Source organism: Alligator mississippiensis, chromosome 12, assembly GCF_030867095.1.
Source record: "Alligator mississippiensis isolate rAllMis1 chromosome 12, rAllMis1, whole genome shotgun sequence".
Classification (NCBI taxonomy): Eukaryota; Metazoa; Chordata; order Crocodylia; family Alligatoridae; genus Alligator; species Alligator mississippiensis.
Genome location: NC_081835.1, coordinates 21049426 through 21070187, shown reverse-complemented (window position 1 = coordinate 21070187; position 20762 = coordinate 21049426). Strand labels below are relative to the sequence as shown.

At 43.4% G+C, this 20762-nt stretch overlaps 1 protein-coding gene across 1 annotated transcript in view; it reads right to left on the bottom strand.

Annotated features, from left to right (window-relative positions):
- The window catches only part of DNAH12 (dynein axonemal heavy chain 12), a 152807-nt gene that overhangs the window by 113091 nt on the left and 18954 nt on the right, over positions 1–20762 (bottom strand). The window contains exons 8-16 of the mRNA XM_014596590.3: positions 18710–18898; positions 16953–17109; positions 16744–16835; positions 16290–16468; positions 12506–12641; positions 10785–10910; positions 6310–6444; positions 4858–5051; positions 1635–1878 (exon numbers count right to left, since the gene is read on the bottom strand). Coding sequence (XP_014452076.1) covers positions 1635–1878; positions 4858–5051; positions 6310–6444; positions 10785–10910; positions 12506–12641; positions 16290–16468; positions 16744–16835; positions 16953–17109; positions 18710–18898 — 1452 coding nt within the window. The remainder of the gene's footprint in view (positions 1–1634; positions 1879–4857; positions 5052–6309; positions 6445–10784; positions 10911–12505; positions 12642–16289; positions 16469–16743; positions 16836–16952; positions 17110–18709; positions 18899–20762) is intronic.

Below are 20762 nucleotides of genomic sequence, written 5' to 3'. Positions count from 1 at the left end.
TAACTTATGCCAGAGGTTTTCAACCTTTTTAGAAAGTGTACTCCTGGTGGCCAGTCGTGGAACGGGGAGCAGAAGGTGGCACGCAGCCAGATGCAGAGCGGCGGCAGCACAGGGTGGTGGGAAGTGGCCGTGGCCACTGTGTGCGAGCTTCCCCTGCCCCCCATGTCCAGCCGGCTGGGCAGTGCTTGTGTGATCCACACAGGGGAGCCACTGCCCCCATTTGCCCTCTAGCCCTGCTCCTGGGAGGCAGAGGCGTGGGGTGGTGAGCAGTGGAGCTCTGTCCCCACCCATCCACACGTACCCCTAGGGCCCTCCCAAGTATCCCCTGACTTACGTGATTAACACAAAACAAATTAACACATTATCTTTTTCAATCATGCACATCATTTTGACCAGCAAAGTGGACCAGCTCCAGACTAGCCAGAACCTGTGCACACGGAACCTGACCCTGTTCTGTCTTGCACCTGCTCCAGACACCCACCCACGCCAAGCAGCAGCAGAAGCAGAAGCAGCAGCGGCTGAGCAGAAGCTGCTACTCAGCACAGGGGAAAAACAACCCCTCCCCCTCACTGCTCCTGGGCCCTTCTTGCTGCATGCTGCAGCCACCCAGAGGTGGCACCCGGGTTCCCTGTGGCTCCTCTCTGCTGCCACCACCGCCACCTTCAGGCCATCTAGCAGGGCAGCAGTGCCAGTGCACAGGAGCTGCAGGGCAGCCCAGGCGCAGGCTCCAGGTTGTTGCAGCAAGAAGGGCCCAGCAGCAGTGACGGGGAGTAGGCAGGTGGCCACTGCCACTGCTCAGCGTGGACAGGTGAGTCTGGAGCAGGCGTGTGGCAGGCCAGGGGCAGGGCTGTTCACACAGGTTCTGGCTGGTCCACTCCAGCCAGAGTGAGTCTGGAACAGGCACGGGGCAGGCTGGGTTCGGGGCTGGTGTTGTGCACTATTGGTGGTGGTGGGGAGGAGCTGAAGGGCACACCAGTTCCTGGCTGTTGGGTGTGGGAGGGTATTGACTATTGTTTAACCATGAGATTAAAATCGCAATTAATTGCAACTATTTTTTTTAATCTCACAATTAATTGCAATTAATTTTTTTAATCGTTTGTCAGCCCTACTCTAAATATTTATCTGTTATTTCAAGAAGCCAAGCCAAGGCAGCCATGAGCACTTTGTAGAAGATCTTAGGAAAAATCCTGTTGCAGCAGTTCACTATTATTATTTTGGGTTTGAGCCTTAAAAAATGGCAAGTTCAGCCTTCTAGACAATGAAGATTACTCTGATGAATGGATCCAAATGGGTTGCAGTTTGTCACTTCCTATACTTTGGGCCTGACCCTTCCTGGTTCCATTAGGGTAGTGAGGAAGAAAGAGATCTTCTGTTCCTCTCTTGCCCTATCTATCGATTCATGGTGACCCCATCTGGCCCCTATAGATCACTCAACATTCCACAAAGTGCAGTCATTTTCAAGGGGTTTCCCCAGTAATTTATATGAATGAACAAGTTCCTACTGTAACCAAATTATAAACATTTTGTAAACTATAGTTTCTCATGGAGTTGAGTGCTGTGCTCATGATTTGCCCCAGATGTTAAATATTACTGTATCTGTATGTTAAATATTACTGTATCTTCTCTCTTTTTACCTTAAAGTCTTTGATCTGCTCCAGTACAGCAGAACACATTTTAATAGTTGGATTTGCCTTTTTTTCTTCTTCTATCTTCTCTTCTACTAAGGTTCTGCGCTGCGTTGTCTTCCTCTTTTCTTGCTCTGCTTTCTTCTGTTTTTGTTGAAAGACCTTGGACATTTTGTATAGCTCTCGAAAAACCTCATCTATCTCAGACTCCATGATTTCTCCATTTAGATCTAAGAAAGCACCATCCATCCATCTGAGGAAAAAAAACAAAGCTTGAATGCATCACAAGTGTCAAACCCATCCAGCCCTGTGGGTCAGATGAAGGGCATGGGGCTAGTCTGTGGGCCAGATTGAGCCCACTGATCACCCCATGTACAGGAGTTAGCCTGCAGGTTGCAGCAGTGTCCCTGGACTGGCCCCATGTACTTCTTGCAGAACCTGCCCCACTTCCAGCTCTGCATATAGCAGATGCCAGCACCATCCTCAGCCCTATGAGGTACACAGTGGGTGGGACCAGCCTGGCATGTGAGTTCTGGCACATGGGGCCAGTTTATGACTCCGTTCTGGACTGATCCTGGATCCAGCACACAGGACCAGTCTGGCATGAGTGCCCATTCAGGGTGTACACTGCATGGTTTCCTGCACTAGACCAGCCCTCTGTGCTGGCTTGGGCACATGTGGCCAGGATCATGACTGGCCCCAGATCTAACATGCATTCAGCACACACCCCAGACTGGCCCCCTGCACTGTTTGCTTCAAGTGCCAGCTCCAGTCCCTGCACAGACTGCCCCAAACAGGTTTTGTACATGCCACATGAAGAGAGGTGAGGCCAGGGCCAGAATGGGCTGCATGCTGTGTGCCATGTCCAAGACCCACAAGTCTGAGTGATAGGGCATTGTGGGCCGTGACTCTGACACTTCCCTTATATATAAAGCAGGATGAAAAGCATATCCTGTATGGATTTATAAGACATTTTAGAAGTTTACATAACTATTTCACTGTAAAGAGAAAACAAGCACAAAAAAAAGGAATGGATATGCAGTCATGAGCTTGTGTCTCGCTCAGTTCTGTCATTCTGTGAAAACCACTGAAGAGCAGCTAGCACAGCATTCACATTCTTAAGCTAAAATCAGGTCTTGTAACCTCCACAGCATGTGATCACTGCAATGGTGATTCTCAACCAGGGTGTTGTGCAGTATTAGCATGATGAAGTGTGCAATCACCTACACATTTCACAATAACCCAGAGATTTCCAACACGAATCCATAGTGTCAAAAACATTCTGCGTAGTTGTGGTCTTCGAGTTCTTTGCAATGGAAGAGTTGCTCTATTATTTTTTTGTAGTCAAAAAAGAGTGAAAGCTAAGAGACAGTATTTTCCAAGGGGTGCCTTGAGTCTAAAAAGGTTGGGAACCACTGCAGTGTTGAGGAAATTGGCAGGGGTTAACAGGGGCCCCTGGCACGGCTTTACGAGCACTCATGGTACTCTGGCCAGGTGCCAGAGGACTGGAAGAGCACAGGTGTCACGGTGGATGTAGTCTTTCTGGACTTCAGCAAGGCCTTTGACACTGTCTCCCCACCCCATTCTCATCAAAAAACTAGGTTACTGTGGCATTGATGCCTACACAGTCAGATGGACTGCAAATTGCCTGAAGGGTCATACTCAGAGAGTAGTGGTGGACAGGTCTTTTTCGACCTGGAGGGAAGTGGGCAGTGGAGTCCCCCAGGGCTCGGGCCTTGGGCCCGCACTGTTCAATTTCTTTATTAGTGACTTGGACGATGGGGTAAGAAGCAGCCTGTTTAAATTTGCTGATGATACCAAGATTTGGGGTGAGGTGGGCATGCTAGTAGGGAAGGAGAGATTACAGCAGGACCTGGACAGGTTACAGGGGTGAGCTAACGAAAATAGGATGGGTTTCAATACTGACCAGTGCAGGGTGCTGCACTTGGGCAGCAGGAACCAGCAGCACACTTATAAGCTGGGAAACTCCCTTCTCGAGAGCACAGTTGCAGAAAGAGATCTTGGAGTCACTACTGACTCCAAGATGAACACGGGCCGACAATGCAAGGTTATGGTCAGTAGGGCTAACTGTACCTTGTCGTGCATCCACAGATGCATTTCAAGCAGGGCCAAGGAGGTGATACTCCCCCTCTATGAGACACTGGTCAGGCTGCAGCTGGAGTACTGTGTTCAGTTCTGGGTGCCGCACTTCAGGAGGGATGTGGACAGCATTGACAGGGTCCAGAGGAGGGCCACCCACATGATCCGTGGACAGCAGGGCAGACCCTATGAAGAGAGGCTACAGGACCTTAACCAGTTCAGCCTTTGCAAGAGAAGGCTGAGGGGGGACCTGGTGGCCATGTATAAACTCACCGGGGGGGACCAGCAGGGTTTGGGAGAGACCCTGTTCCCCCGAGCGCCTCCCAGAGTAACAAGTAACAATAACAGCCACAAATTGTTAGAGTAGGTTTAGACTAGACATCCGAAGGCACTACTTCACAGTTAGGGCGGCTAGGATCTGGAACCAACTTACAAAGGAAGTGATGATGGCTCCTACCCTGGGGGTCTTTAAGAGGAGGCTTGATGTCTACCTGGCTGGGGTCATTTGAGCCCGGTTTTCTCTCCTGCCCAGGGCAGGGGGTTGGACTTGATGATTTACAAGGTCCCTTCCAACCCTACTTCTACAAATCTATGAATCACTAGGTGATACTCTCGCAGACTTTTAACCTAACGCTATTATAGCTTGTGCAGCAGTCTAATACGGACACTAGAGGGCACTGTGATCACTTGAGCATATCTGTGTTCCATTGTGGAGGCAGACAAATTAAAAATTGCATAATACTCTACATACATAATAACCTTGATAATTAGAAAACTCTTCCTCTAACATGTAAAGTAACCTTGGTCTCCTCTAAATGCGAACCTGCTTGTTGAACAGTTTTCAGAAACTACTTGCACGACCTCTATCTCCTTTTATGTTTGACCAGTGCCAATATACAGGTACAATCATCATATACAAAAGGAGTTGTTTTCTTACTGGTTTACAAAATAATAAACTAATATAATAACAATATAAACTATGCCTGCCTATACTTGGATACACAGGCAAAAATACAAATATTCATATGGAGACCCCAAGCTTCAAAAGAGCTCATGCATCTTGCTCAGACAAATAAAAGCAGCTTGACTATTTCAGCTTCTCTCTCATTGGGACTATCCAGTGTATAATTACCGTTTTTCTGTTCGTTGCCATTTCAGTATAAGACCAAACAGTTTCTGATATGGCTCAATATTAACTTTTAAGTTCTCAAGGACTGGATACTCAGTCAGCTCCCACTTGAAAAGTCTCTCTTCCTTATTAATAAAAGCAACCGCTTCATCAGCTTCTTGTATGCGTTTCTGTAATGCCCTCATGTCAGTCACATACTGAAATCAAATAATTGGACAAACTTTTGAGAAATTCTGTTCATGCTTTGATAGGTATATTTAAATGCTACTAAAGTACAAGACAAATGTAGCTTCTTGTTCTTTGACAAAGGTAATATTTTTTCCCTCAAACAGATATACTATGAGATTCCCTGTACTGAAAAAATAGATTAATATTGAGAATATTAAAATTTAATATTGAGAAAATTAACATTAAATTTTATTTTATTCAGTTCTAACATGAGAAAAAAAATCCAAATGATTTGATATTTAAAGTAATGCTGTACCATAAAGAAGACAATAACTTTTCACCAGTTGATGCACAGTCTCAACAACTGGGATTTCTTATTTTAAGTAACCACTTCTTGCTTTTGAGTGAATTGTTTTAATGTACAAAATCACTCAATCAAGAAGTTAGGCACCTTCTCTTTTAAGCATCTTATTAAATCAAAAGCACATGGAAGGGAGTGTTTTAGTGGTTAAGAAAATGGGTTTGGGAAGTCAGTTTCAGCATTTAGCCCACTGTTAGCATACAGTGGAGCTTTGAGGTTAATGTAAATCTCAAATTCCTATTACAATTATGAAACTAAAACCATCAGCAAACCAGACTTGATAATTGTTTCCCAGAGCTGACTGCACCAAAACCAACTAATGAAATTTTGGCTCCAAAAGTCATTGGAAAACCTCCTAATGACTTCACTGGATTTGGGATTTCACCTAACATGTCTTGCTCGGACCCAACTCAAAAGGATTCAGGCTGCCTATACACGTGCTTGGAGGTGGGGGAAGGGAAGGAGGCATTTTAATTAGAGCAGTTCCTGGGCAGCCGTTTTGATTAAAACACTTCACTGTTGCATGTATTAGGCCCCCACATGTTTAAAAATGGCTAGATTAATTGAGTCTGCTCCGACGCATTCTCAGTAGAACACCAACGAGCACGTGTATAGGCAGCCTCACTTTCCATATCTTTAATACCAGACCATTCTGAGATTACTTGATTGGCTCGCTGGAACAAAGTCATTAATGTAAACTTTCCAACCAACCATAATATTAGTGTCACTATAGTAGCTACCAAGTACCTGACTGACTAATGAGTTATATCAACATGGCAGGTAGTAAGCAAATTAAAAATGTAACTTTAAAGATTAACTTTTGTGTTTGTTATCAAAAGTATTTGCCACATTTTTAATTGCCTCCATGATCCTTCCATTAAACATATTTGACTATTTGAACTTCTTTTATACTTTATTTATCAAACCTGTTGCATGCGATCCAATTCAGCATATTCTTCAAATTCTTCCATAATGCGTGTCTGTTTTTCTACTTCCAACATAAGCCTCTCACGTTTGGCCAGTAGTTCACTTTCACCTTTACGTTTAGATTGTTCAATAAGCTACAAAAAGCAGATCATTTTTGGGGTTTAAAGACAAATCTCTCAACAAGCATTTCAATGATCAACACAAAGCATCAATGCCTCATAAGTTAGTGCTACAAGACCGGAAAGAGGAAAGATAAATGGTAGCGAATAGTTACTTAACTTAAAGTAATTGGAGTTGAGATGCTTTTGTCTGCAAGGATCACATGATAGGTATGTGTTTCCTGTGCATGTGAGCCCAGAATCTTTTAGCCAGTGGTGCCTGGCAGGGTTGTTCAAGTACCCACAACAGCAATAATACAAAAGATGGAAAACACCCAGCTGCCTACTCAGTTTCATCACTAATATATCAGTGGGGAACAGATAAAGATCTGTGAGTACAAAAGCATCTTGAAGAACTCCACTTGCAATATGACAAGTGACCTCTTTTTCCCTTTTCAAGCATTTGTGCCCACGATCTGAACATAGATGAGTAACTCATATATAAGCCTCAAAGAAGTTGTTAAGAGGAGTCATATAAAAAATACAGAACAGTGCTGTCATCTGGGCATCTAAGTCAGAGGCTGAGACAATGGAGTAGTGATTAGTAGATATATAAAGCAAATTTCACTGAGCTGCTGTTCACATTTAAGAAATCAAGACATCTTTTCTGGAAAAATAAATGTCCACTGTCTGCAGTTTATCTCAGCAGCATCACAAGATTAGAAAAATACACTGGTAATTGTACAAAACTAGTTTATAGGAAAAGTCCCAAACCACTTTTAGTAAACATTTTGGATGTGGTCTGAATAATTCTTTCCAGGTGAAACATGAAGGGCCACCCATCAAGATTTGAAGCTTTCTCTCTCTCTCTCTGCCAAGGTGATAGCTATAAAGAATACTATTTTGACAAAGAAATGATAAAAAAAAATACAGTAACATGGATTTCAAATGGAAGGGACATAAAAACTGCATGAAAATCCCTGGTAGAAAATGGTTCTTTAAACTAGTGGAAATATGTGAATTAAGCCCCTAAGAAACCTAGATACTGTGGGATGTGGGTACAGGGGGCAAACAATGGTTGAAACAAAAAGAGTCTAAAGACTGAATGCAACTCTGAATAGACAAAACGCCTTCACTCAGCTTGATGTCTGCATTTCTTTTCATATCAAAACCTCTTGGTACAGCTGTTGAACTGCTTCTGTGCATACTTAGTTCCATGTTGTCAAATTTAATCTCTGACAAAATGTTGTCTAGTAGGTTTGGAAATGCAATAGATAGTCTGGCTGTTAGTGTATCATGTGGAAGCAGATAAATGCGGGGTTGGCAACATTTTTGGCCAGAGTGCTAAAAGCACCAGCAACCTTGACTTGTAAGATGCTGGCATGCCAGGGGCGGATGGCGGGGAAGCCTGATCCTTGTGGCAGAGAAGCCCCGGTCCTTCCCTGACATCTGCCCCAAGATGTGCACACCAAGCAAAATTGTTCACATGCCACACTCTGGCACACATGCTGGGGGTTGCCTACCTCTGAGCTAAACTGACATACTCAGGCTGAAAATATCATCACAGGACTCTTCTGATATCTCTTCCTTAGAACTCTGAGCAATAACACAACGTAAGAACATGAACAAAACAGGCCTTTTCCATCAAATCGGAAATACCTCCATCACAGGTCTCCAGCAGGCTTAGGATAGCCTGCTGGATTAATAGGATTAATATTTAAGCTTAATTAATAGGATAGCCAGTTGACCTGGTGCAGAATATCACATACAACCTCCAAAGAAATCTCTAAAACAGGCAATCACTCTTTTAAGGAGGTCCATAAAAAAACTCCAAAATTGTCTGTTATCGACATAACAGACAGAGTCACAGCTTCACCTGGTGATGACAATAATATGTCTGGAAGGATAGATTAATTCCATCAAGAAGTTTTCCTCCTTGCTACAATGTAATTGCTCACCAGTGTACAGGAGTTCCTGACAAGATGACTGGGTTGTTGGTTGTACCCGTGTTGGTCTAAGGACATACGCAGGCAAGGTTTTTTGAGCAACGTGATATCTTTTATTAGACCAACTGTGTAGTTGGAAAAAAGAGAGACTCTGCAGAGACTTCCTATGCCTGAAGAAGGGTGACTGCACCCGAAAGCTTGCCTAGAACTTTTTCCAGTTACTCAGTTGGTCTAATAAAAGATATCAGATCTACTCGAAGAACCTTACCTGACAAGATGACTGGGACTCCTATGACAATCTGAGTAGGAGATAACCTTATTTTGGACATAAATGTAGCCAAATGAGAGTAGACGGAAAAGGCTGAGGGTTTCATAGTAAACAAAAGGGCAAGTTCTGAACCCTATGTGGGGAAAGGGTATATGGTAATACAAAGGTAGAAACCTGACACAAGGCCACTCTGAAAGCATGAGTTCTATAATGAGAGGGACACCTTCCAAAATGACTGTAAGGAATCAACCTAGACAGAGATCTGAGAGAAGGGTTCATTTTGCCATGCAACAAGGCAGACAAACAGAATTCTTCAAGAAGATAGAAATAGGTATAGAAATAGGAGTAGCCTCAGACTCTAGCACCTCAGAGGTAGTCACTAGAACTGTAGGTATTGGATGCAAAAATGTTGTCATATTTGGTTCTTTGAGCTTTGATACTGGCAGTCCTGGATACTACAGTCCAAGAAGAGAAATAAAGTAACAGGGATTCCAGTTCTGAAGAACTGGTCAGGCTAACTTCAGCTATAGTCAAGAAAGTGCCTGGTACAGTACCAGCACCCATGGGGCCTAAAAAAGTCAACAAAGATAGAGGACACAGTACTGAAGCTGAAGAATGTGATTCCCCAGACTCATGATACTAATGCAGTTTCAAAGTATTACATTTAGACAAGTTAGTATGCTGATATTTAGCCTCTCTCTTGACCAATATGAAGGAAGAAAACTAATGTTAAAGTCTATCTGAAACATCTTTAGTCCTCAATCAGTAGGACTAAAATAAGAAGGACTAATGTAAAGGTCTAGAGTTCTTAATAAAAGCATTAAGTCTCAGAGCTGGATCAACATCTTAGACCTTTAAATGGCGTCTTGTAGCCCAACCACTCAATGAAACTGGCTACAGTAGGGAAACTATTCTTTCTACTCAGCAGGTACCTAAAAAGAGAATATCTTGGAATCAGGCACACTCTACGTTTACCTTTCAAAGATAGTTTTAAATAGACATCACAAGCTCTCTGCATATTTGTAGAGGCAGAATTCAAGTGACATTTGCTAGGGATCTGAAACTCCCCTAAAAAAAAATTTTTGTTCAATAAAATAAACATTGGCATGCCTAACCATCCTGCAGGCTGGGTAAATTTTCAGTTTCAGAGACCTGCTTTCCACCACTAGGCCTCCTCCTCAGTACTAAAACACCCAGTGGACTCTGTGGGCAAACATTTAAAGAGGAAGCAGAAAAATAATAAAGTAATCTATTTACTAAGAACTAGAATTATACATGGAAAATTTCAACATTGACATGTTTCATTAGCAAATTTTTATCAAATAATTGGAATTCCTAATTATTTTAATTAGAGAACACAGCATCATGTGAAAGAATTAGGAGTAAGCTTAGAAACAAAAATAACTTCTTCATATACATTTTAGCTAACTGATGACTGAATTCCTAAAAGGGCCTGAATACATTGCCCAGCCATGGGGATGCTTCTAGAATCTGGATCATCTTCTGACCACTAACAACATTTATATTTGTGCAAATTAAAATGACATTACTCAACTCACATGCTTCAAGGCAGATTTCTTCCAGGGGGCCGGAAGGAATCTTACTTAATATGTACTTAATATTGCTACTCAATTGACTAAGTGCACTGTAGTGAAATTCTGCCTTCCTCTGAATTAAGAGATATCCAAGAGGCAAGGCTTTTTTGTGATATTTCCAGCATGGCTAAAATACTCTAACACCACTCTAAATGATCAAGTACTGGACAAAAACCAAACATAACTGACTTTCCAAAGGTTTAAAATTCAAATGGCAATTTTATAGATTCATAGATGTTAGGGTCGGAAGGGACCTCAATAGATCATCGAGTCCGACCCCCTGCATAGGCAGGAAAGAGTGCTGGGTCTAGATGACCCCAGCTAGATCTATATTTTTAAACTACTGGTACTTAGTAAATATACAATTATTATATTCTCTGCAAGTACACCAGTAGGTATAGATTTGCATATAGATATGTAAATCTGGTACTATGGATCACCTTTTAATTACTGTTATTTTATATGACTGGCTTGGACAATAGTTAGCAATGATGAAAATGAACTGTTGAAATGCTGTATTACACCGAACAAATTAGAATACATAATGTACAAAGAAAATATCTTTACATCATCGTTTTCATCAAAAATGGGATTAATCTTCTGAGGCCACAGAAGGACTGTTGCATTCAGCATCAGATCTTCAGGAGTAAAGATAAAAACATCTAAAAGGTAATTCATTCGCTGATGGCATTCCTGTAAAAGAGATTCCATGGAAATTTACATTTCATACATTTACTAAGGTACAGGAGAGAATAAATTACTTAAAAATAAAAAAGCAGTATAAATTGCTTGGAAGTTTTCCAGAACTTAAATCCATTCTTCACCATGTTAATACAAGTGTAAAATCCTGGCCTCACTGAAGACAATGGCAAAACTCCGACTGACTATTAGGTCTAAGACTACAGATTGTCAAGAAATTGTCCTCTCTTTGCTCTGAAAGGGAATTAGAACATGCTGAAGATTCCCACTTAGAAGTTTCAGAGAAAAGATATGCTCTCTCACAATGATCAGCTGTTGGGGATTAGGCTTCTTGATCTCCCCTTCTTCAGGAGACCAAAAAACATCTAAATTTTCATTGCACATATCACTGTACAAGTTTTCTTTCAGACAAACTGGAAATCTATTAGAAAAGCAAACCAAAGCCCATGTCCCTTAATGTGCAAACTTTTTTATCTTCTTCTTTTCCCATCACCTTTAACCTGGTGCAGGGAATTCTTCTTGCCAATTGTTTATGACAGCTATTTATCCTGGAACAATTCTGTGCATCACATGGACACAAAGATCTCTTGGTCCTCTGAGATTTTATGGCTGGGTATGTCACATAATTTAGACTGTAATTTTGCTACTCTGTTTTTCATGTATGAAGAGTCAAAGTCCTAGTGCTAAATGAAAATAGCTTCTCGTTAATCCCTTACGCATAAGTGACTGATCTCTGACATTTACAAAAAAAAAATCTAACGTCACAGGATAGTTGCAACTGTAAAAAAATGCATTATTTACATGAACCATTATACATACCCATTTGTTTCCTTGGGTGTTCATTAAGCTAGTGAATACCATTTAATGGTTGGATATCAGGCTTTTTTTTGCAAAAAGACTCAATTTTATTTCCTGAAAGTTTGGCCTTCAAAGTCACTGAAGTAACCTAGGCTAGGGAAAGCCTCTAAAACTTAGTGGTCTTGCAAAATGACACACTTGTGATAAAAGCTTAAGTTCTAGTCCTTCTAAGGTGAGCTATAATAAAGGAACATCCTGCCCACACCATCTCACAGACTTGCATAACACAGGGAAGTGGAAAAATAAAATGGATAGGAGTCCATACAGAGGGTGCACACAGGCTTGCTTAAGTGCCAATATGTAATGGAGATCCAGAGACAGGTCACTGACAACAGATCTGCCAGCCTCATGTCTGGGGGCTCCTATACACATGCAGGGAGGCTGCTCCAATATTCTGTAATTACAGCACATTGGAGCAGACTCCAGTGTTGTCCCCACGCTGAAAAATGGTGGCAGGGGTGCTTTAGCTAAAGCTGGTACGACGACCTTTAGTTAAAGCGCCCCCACCGCCATTTTCAGCATGGGGACGCTGATACATGTCAGATGCTCCAGGCACTTTAATTAGCACAGCTCTCAGAGCAGGTCTATAAATGCCCTGAAGTAGCAATGTAGAACAGTTCCATTGATACCTATGGCCTAATCAGGAAAAATTCTTGCTCTAGTCCTAAATAAACACTACAGAACTGTGTGTTTGGTGAACGATTTAAATGTAAGGGAATACAGTCATTTACCTTGATCCTTACAATCAGCTCTTGAATACCTGTGGTTTTTGCTTTTTCTACATAAGTTATTGTTTCCATCATTTCTTCTGTTGTCTCAGGAACTTTTAAAGCATGATCTTTAATTGTTTCAAATTCCTGGCATATCCTGTAAAAACATTCTTATTTAATATATGTCAAAGTTTTACAATGTTGTTTAGCTTGCTTTCTAGTTCAGATATAACCTCTCTAATATACATTCTGTCAGCTGCTAAAGATCCTTGGAATTACAGTTCAAATTACTTTTCTAAAAATAATGGGACTGTAACAGGGGGCCATCTTGCAGCCAGTCTAATATTTGGCCCACCCACCTGTGTTGAGCAGTCCGCCCACCTGCCACATCTTTGATGCAACTTAATTAGTAGTTGTTCCTAAGGTCGGAGACTGCCCGTTTACTGCCCGATGCCAAGGGCATAATACACGGCTCCGAACCTCCCCTTATACCATGTCCCATGCCTCACAAATGGCATCATTTTGTGGCTCCGGCCCCACAATGGACCTCATTCTATGCCCACCTGGCTTTTGGACCCCACCTGGATCCCTCCTCCTCAGGCAGTCTACTCTGCCCTCATTCTGGGCAGCAAAACTCCCTAAACTCTTTTTCCTTGTGGCTGTGGCCCCTTCTGGGACCTTTGGTCTCGCTGGCCCTCGCCTCACCTCTAGGCCAGTCAGGACTCCCAGCCTCTAGCCTCTGACTATGCCTCCTGATGGGCACTCTGGCCCTTTGTCTGGCCTGGTCCTGGCCCCAGCATGGAGCAATTAGGTTATTTAGGGTAGGTACTGAGCCACTCACTCACATGCCCATACAGGTCCACCTTCTTGGGCCCCTCCTAACACATCTCACTCTCAAGGCGCCAGACTTCCACGCGTAGACCCTGAGATGGTGCAGAGTCACTTGGAAGAACTGGATGCCTTTAAGTCGGCAGGCCCGGATGAGCTCCATCCAAGGGTGCTGAAGGCACTGGCCGACATCATTGCAGAGCCACTGGCAGGAATATTCGAATGCTCGTGGCACACAGACCAAGTCCCGGAGGACTGGAAAAGGGCCAATGTGGTCCCCATTTTCAAGAAGGGGAGGAAGGAGGACCCGGGCAACTATAGGCCAGTCAGTCTCACCTCCATCCTTGGCAAAGTCTTTGAAAAAATTATCAAGGCTCACATATGTGAGAGCCCGGCAGGACAAATTATGCTGAGGGGGAACCAGCATGGGTTCGTGGCAGGCAGATCGTGCCTGACCAATCTAGTCTCTTTTTATGACCAGGTTATGAAACGCCTGGACACAGGAGGAGGGGTGGATGTCATATACTTAGACTTCAGGAAGGCCTTCGATACGGTATCCCACCCCATACTGGTGAACAAGTTAAGAGGCTGTGACTTGGATGACTACACAGTCCGGTGGGCGGCAAATTGGCTGGAGGGTCGCACCCAGAGAGTCGAGGTGGATGGGTCGGCTTCAACCTGGAAGGGTGTGGGCAGTGGGGTCCCGCAGGGCTCGGTCCTTGGACCGATACTCTTTAATGTCTTCATCAGCGACTTGGACGAGGGAGTGAAATGTACTCTGTCCAAGTTTGCGGATGACACAAAGCTATGGGGAGAAGTGGACACGCCGGAGGGCAGGGAACAGCTGCAAGTAGACCTGGACAGGTTGGACAAGTGGGCAGAAAACAACAGAATGCAGTTCAACAAGGAGAAATGCAAAGTGCTGCACCTAGGGAGGAAAAATGTCCAGCACACCTACAGCCTAGGGAATGACCTGCTGGGTGGCACGGAAGTGGAAAGGGATCTTGGAGTCCTAGTGGACTCCAAGATGAACATGAGTCGGCAGTGTGACGAAGCCATCAGAAAAGCCAATGGCACTTTATCGTGCATCAGCAGATGCATGACGAATAGATCCAAGGAGGTGATACTTTCCCTCTATCGGGCACTGGTCAGACCGCAGTTGGAGTACTGCGTGCAATTCTGGTCGCCGCACTCCAAGAGGGATGCGGATAACCTGGAGACGGTCCAGAGAAGAGCCACTCGTATGGTTAAGGGCCTGCAGACCAAGCCCTACGACGAGAGACTAGAGAAACTGGACCTTTTCAGCCTCCGCAAGAGAAGGTTGAGAGGCGACCTTGAGGCTGCCTATAAGTTCATCACAGGGGCACACAAGGGAATTGGTGAGTATTTATTCACCAAGGTAACCCCCGGGGGTTACAAGAAATAATGGCCACAAGCTAGCAGAGAGCAGATTTAGATTGGACATTAGGAGGAACTTCTTCACAGTTCGAGTGGCCAAGGTCTGGAACGGGCTCCCAAGGGAGGTGGTGCTCTCCCCTACCCCCTGGGGGTCTTCAAGAGGAGGTTAGATGAGTATCTAGCTGGGGTCATCTAGACCCAGCACTCTTTCCTGCCTATGCAGGGGGTCAGACTCGATGATCTATTGAGGTCCCTTCCGACCCTAACATATATGAATCTATGAATCTCTACTCAGGCCAGACTATGTGCAGTCCTTCAGGCCTTATTCTACATGGCCTACACGCAGTCCTTTAGGCCCGCTATATGGACCCGACTCTACGCAGCCCAATCAATCACTCTTATACGCCCTCTCACTGGGGCCCATACTCTGCCCCCTCACCGGGGCTACTACACCACCCCATCATCGGGGCTCTCAGGCCTTCTGCCCCTTGGGTCTCAGGTCTGATGACATGCTTGGACCTCTCACCTGTCTCCTCTACAGGGTAACCCACCAGGTCATGAAGGCTGAGGCTATATGGCACCCCATACTCACCTTTCACTAGGGAGGCACCGGTGTGGCATTTCCTGGGGACTACCCCACCACAGGCAGGTCCACCAAACCATCCTCCCCCAGCAGTGTGTTGCTTTAGGTCATTCCCCAAGACCAGAAACCTCCTCCATTCCCATAGTTCCTACCCTGAACCGTCAGGTGCTCTGGGAGCAGCAGCTCTGGCTGGTGACGGAATCCCTCCGGCTCCCTGCAGCAACTGCCCGCTCAGCTCTGCAGGCCTGGGTTTATACTGAGGTTGCTCAGCCCCATCCTCCAATCCAGGAGCCCTCTCATGGTCATGTGACCACCTTGTTAGGCTGCATTACACCTGCTGGCTGCTCCACAGCTTGCGCAAGCCTCTTAAAGTGGCAGGCACTAAAAGTGTCTTGCCACAGGTACAATCGGCCCTGATATAACTTTATGATTCCAATTAAAGAGTGAATGTGGATGTACTCTAGGTGCTGCTCTCTTTATTTTTAGTCTTCCATTAGCCCTTAAAACACTTATTATCATAATACTTATTTAATACTTATTAAAATCAAATTTTGCTATTCTGGCAAAATAACATTCTGGCATCATAAGCCTTGACAGGAATCTTAGAATTTTACTGTGTTATCATAAATTTTATTTAACTCTTTCCTGCAGTTCATATCATTTATTATATATGCAGAGTTTAAAAGAATCACGCAGTTTTCTTCTCAGGCCAATTCTGGCAGCATTACTGCAATTTAGACTGCAGAAACTAGGAATATAGCCAAAGGGAACTCTTACCATCCAATTTCCCCAGCACTAGCAATGTTTGGTTGCACAATTGTGCTGTTCCTGGTTTTAGGTCTGGAGAACACCATTCAATGCAGGTTCCTTGGGGACTTTCAATCAACCAAAATGTTGGTTAGATAATGGTATGACATGTTGTATATTTACATAATGCATGTATGCAAATAAGTGTAACGTGAATCATTTTCCTTTATAAGCAAAAGGTCTACTCACTTTTCATTTTCTTCTCTGTGATTAGCAACTATCCTTTCCAGCAGCATGTTTGCAAAGCTTTTTGCTTTATCAGCCAAACCTTGCTTCAAATCATCACAGTCCAAGCGCATCATAGGAAAATGAGCCAGCTGGGGTAAACTCATAATTTCCTTAGCCAGACTGAGGAATTCATCTATGAACTTCAAAATAACATTGCACATTTTACTTTGCAGACTTATTATTTAAAAAATTTGGATCTGTAAGATCAATACATTATAAAAATAAGCTTTAAAAGTAATTAAATACTGGATTCTGATTATCACATGCATTTGGGAGGCAGGGGGGGAAACAAGTTGTTGTGGATTCTGGGTACTTAAAATGTTTTTTGTACTAATGGCAGTATGCCTAATTTCCTTCCTTTTTATTTAACTATAGCAAATAAAGATTATGCATAAAATGTAGAATTTAAACTTACAATAGTATATTCATCAAAACTGTGCTTCTCTGCTTCAAAGGTATCTATTCGCACTTGTGCAGTTCCATCTACAAGCCAGCCATACCTTTCAACTACAATGCAATAATCTTATTAAAAGTGCATTAAACGTAACACAAAGTAAGCTAATCTTTCCATAAACTTCATTTCAAGTAATACATTTTGTCACAAAATGCACTCATCTCACTTACCATAGCTTTCAAAATATTCTTTTGGACCTTCCAAGTTGTCCTGGATTGCTTTTTTCAGTGTAGATGAGGCCCAAGCTATTACATGATCAGCAAGTTCAGTGTCCAGGGTTGTAGCTGTGGCCCCTCCTGCTAGCCAAGAATGTACGGTTTGAACATGCTAATATAAGTAAAAGACAAAATCAATTCATTAAAGCAAACAATAGAACAGCCATATGCACAGTCAGATGCACATCCTTGCAATGAACTTTTTACAAATCAGTCTTATGATTTTCTTGTATTAGAAAAGCTCTTAAAAGCTTCAGTCAAGATTAGGGTTAGAATATTACACACGCACAGACTCCCTGGTCCAAACAGATTACAAAATAAACAGGCAAGATACTTTTTTTGTCTATTATTGTTGTTTACAGATGAAGGACTAAAGAATAAAGAACTTTAGTGCTATGTTCTATCCCCCTCTCATATTAAATTTTACCTTTTTTTTTAATAGCTACACTGAAATACATAAGCCTATTTTCAAAATAAGGTATTATTAAAAATAAGAAGGATGGCCATCAGGGACTTGTTCAGAGTCACCCCAGAAGTCTGCAACAAATTTCTGGAGTACAAGTCTGGTACCTTAACTATAACACTTTATGATAAATATATAGGCTTGTGATTTCATGTTTTAGGAATTTCTTTCCTTTGCTTTAACCTTAGCAAAAATGGCACTTCTGGTTTCCCCTGGTTCTGTCTGTGAACCTTACGATGAGTTTCAGCACATGATTATTGTAAGCCCTTGCACCTTAATTTAAGGGACTTGTTAACAGAGATCTCTTGCACCAGAATGTTAATTAGCCTGCAAATTAATTTGAGAGAATCCAAAGAAACCAAAACAAATTAGAGTTTTAAACAGTCTAAAATCCAGGGCCCTGTCCATTACTAAGGTCCCCAATGAACAGACTTTCTTTTTGGCGCACACTACCTGAATTTCCAATGTTAAGAAAAATAAAAATCAGAATATTTACTAACCTACATACAAAAGCATTTTCAGAATTTCTAAATATATCAAAAGAGAACATAATAACACAATCACCTTTGACCTATAAATTGCCTTTCGGGATAAGTTTTCTGTCTGGATTCTACCTGTACTTGAGCAAAATTTCATGTACATACATACATGTACAAACTTGAAATATAATACAACCTCACTATAATAAACTCTGCTTAGAACAATCCCCCATTTTAACAATCCCAAAACAAGACACTTTTTTTTTTAAATTATGATGGAGCAAACTGACTAGCCCTATTAAGCAAACACAATCTTTTAACTTTTCTCCTGGTCCCATAGGAGTTCATAATAATGAGGTTGTACTGCTCTCTAACACCTGTGCCAAACGAATGTTGGTGCAAACTCTATTTACTGGGCTGTTCACTATTTCCTCAGAGGGTTGCAGGCTGTAAGGCAAGGCAATGTCCAATTTCCTTCCTTTGAATTGGCAGTTGCCAAAGCGTATACTAAGCATTAAATGGAAGATAAGCAAGATATTCCTGCAAAAAGGAGCTTGAAAAGACACAACAGAGCTAAGCAATCTGGCTGTCTGAAGGCATAATGTTCTGGGTTACTGAATCCTTATAGCAGAAAAGATGCATTAGGCTACAACTGTCCTTCCCATTAACAAGCTGGCCAGGGAAGGATCTGATCCTAAATTATTAATATGTTCACATACCGTGTAACATTGCACTTGCAAATTTAAGAGGTAAATACAGTTAAACAGCACCTGAAGAGTCTGCCCTATCCGAGTCACTATAAACAGAATGGTGTCTTCCAGATCTTGAAAGCTTGGATAAAACTCCATTTTCTCATCATCAAAAGTCAATTCCATTTTAAATAGCAGTAGGCTTCTTTTGTCCTCAGGATCAAAGAGCTTCACATAAGCTTCAACAGTTCTTCTCAACAGCTCTTTCAGCTAGATAATACCATATGTTGATGTTGTTACAGGAGAACACAAAATCACATTTCTCTTCCACCTTTGTACAGTTAATCAGAATTTCCATTTCATTTCAATAATTTGAGACTGATGCAGAGCCTACATACCATATTTACTCAAATCTAAGATGATCCTGAATTTAAGATAACCCCCCTAATAATGATATTTTATACATGGAAAATGTATACATTCGTTATAATTTTCCATGTATAGAAAATAATTATTGAAAGGTTGTCTTAAATTCATCCCCCTTCCCCCATGCAAAAGGTGGCAGGAAGTGGAGTGGCAGGTGGTATAGGGAGGTCAAGCAGCTTGCCCCTTGCTTGTGCCTGCCACCCTGCCACCTGTTCCCCCATAGCCTTGGGTCCCCTCTTCCCCCTCTGCCTCTGCTCCCCACCCTGTCCTTCATCCTCAGTCTCTGCTGCCCTTCTTCTCTCTCCCCATATGTGGAGGGAGAAAAAAATATCTGAGGGGGGCGAGAGTGCGTGTGCACGTTACCCCCCATAGCAGAAAAGTCTATGGGGGAAGGGGGGGGGCAGATCAAGGCCCCTGCGGTGAGGGAGCAAGTGAGGCAGAGGTAGGGGCAGGGGTGGATCATGGGAGGGTCAGAGCCTGGGTGGCTCGGAGCCCAGGTGGCTCAGAGTCTGGGTGGCTTGTCCAGGAGCACGGGGAAGCTCCCGCTGCTGTGCACACCCCAGGGGAGGCCAGGGGGACACTTGCCCCCCCTAATTTGTGCACAGGATGGAGATTGGCTGCCAGATCTGTGCATGGGATGGAGGTGGGCTGCTGCTGCATGCTGGGCTCTGTGTCTTTCTGTCACTGCCTCCAGAACCACGCAACACCATGTGCCTGCCACTGCTGGGCTGCGCCATGTCCCCTGCCCACCCAGCTGTGGGATGCACATGGCACTGCGCAGCTCCAGAGGCAGTGGCAGCGGGGCACAGAGCCCAGGGGCAACCCACCTCTGCCTCGCACACAGATCCAGGGGGCAGGGGCATGTTCCCCCTGGGCCTCCCCCAGGTTGTGCACAGTGGCGGGAACCCCCCTGCACCCCTGGATGAGGCACTGGAGCTCTGAGCCTGGCCAGGGCCACATTCACCCCAGCCCTTCCCCCTGCCTCTGCCCCACTCCCTCCCTCAATGTGGGGGCCTCGATCTGCCCCCTGCCAGCCCCTTCCCCTCATATTTGTAAAATTGAGCCAATAGTCAATTTCTCTTCCTTATATCTGTGTATGAGTTTTAAAAACACAGCAGGAGGGTAGTAGAGGACTTTTTTATTAATAGGAAAAGTAATTGTAGTACTTAAACCTAAACTGGAGCTCACTTTTTAAAACATGTTAGATTTCAAGTTAAGGTGATCTCTCTATGACATTTTTAAAGCTAGGGACAGAAATTACACATAAACCAGTATAAGTGATCAGAAACTGGTTCAAATTTGTAACACAGCAGAAGGTCAGTGCATATAAACTGCTTTCAAAATGGCTGAAACCAGTTTAAGATAAATCTATATGGATGCAGTATCAGACAAAACTGATTTAGGCTAAATCGGTTTATTGAACTTCTGTCCCAGATCCCCTTCAGATTCAAGTTAACACCAGCACCCCAGGATGCTTTGCACCTCCCCTGCATCTCCCCCAATTCTTGCAGGGTGGGCAGGCTAGCATGGGTCCAAGTTGTCTGCTTTAGCCAAGCAAGGAAGCATGCTCTAGCACCCCCAAGTTTCTGGCCTGAGCCACTGCAGGCACGTGGCTACATTTCCAGAATCAAAAGTGAATGCCCATTCACTTGCTTATTGATTCAACCTACACAGCTTAGATTGACCTGCGAAGATTTAATCAATTCAG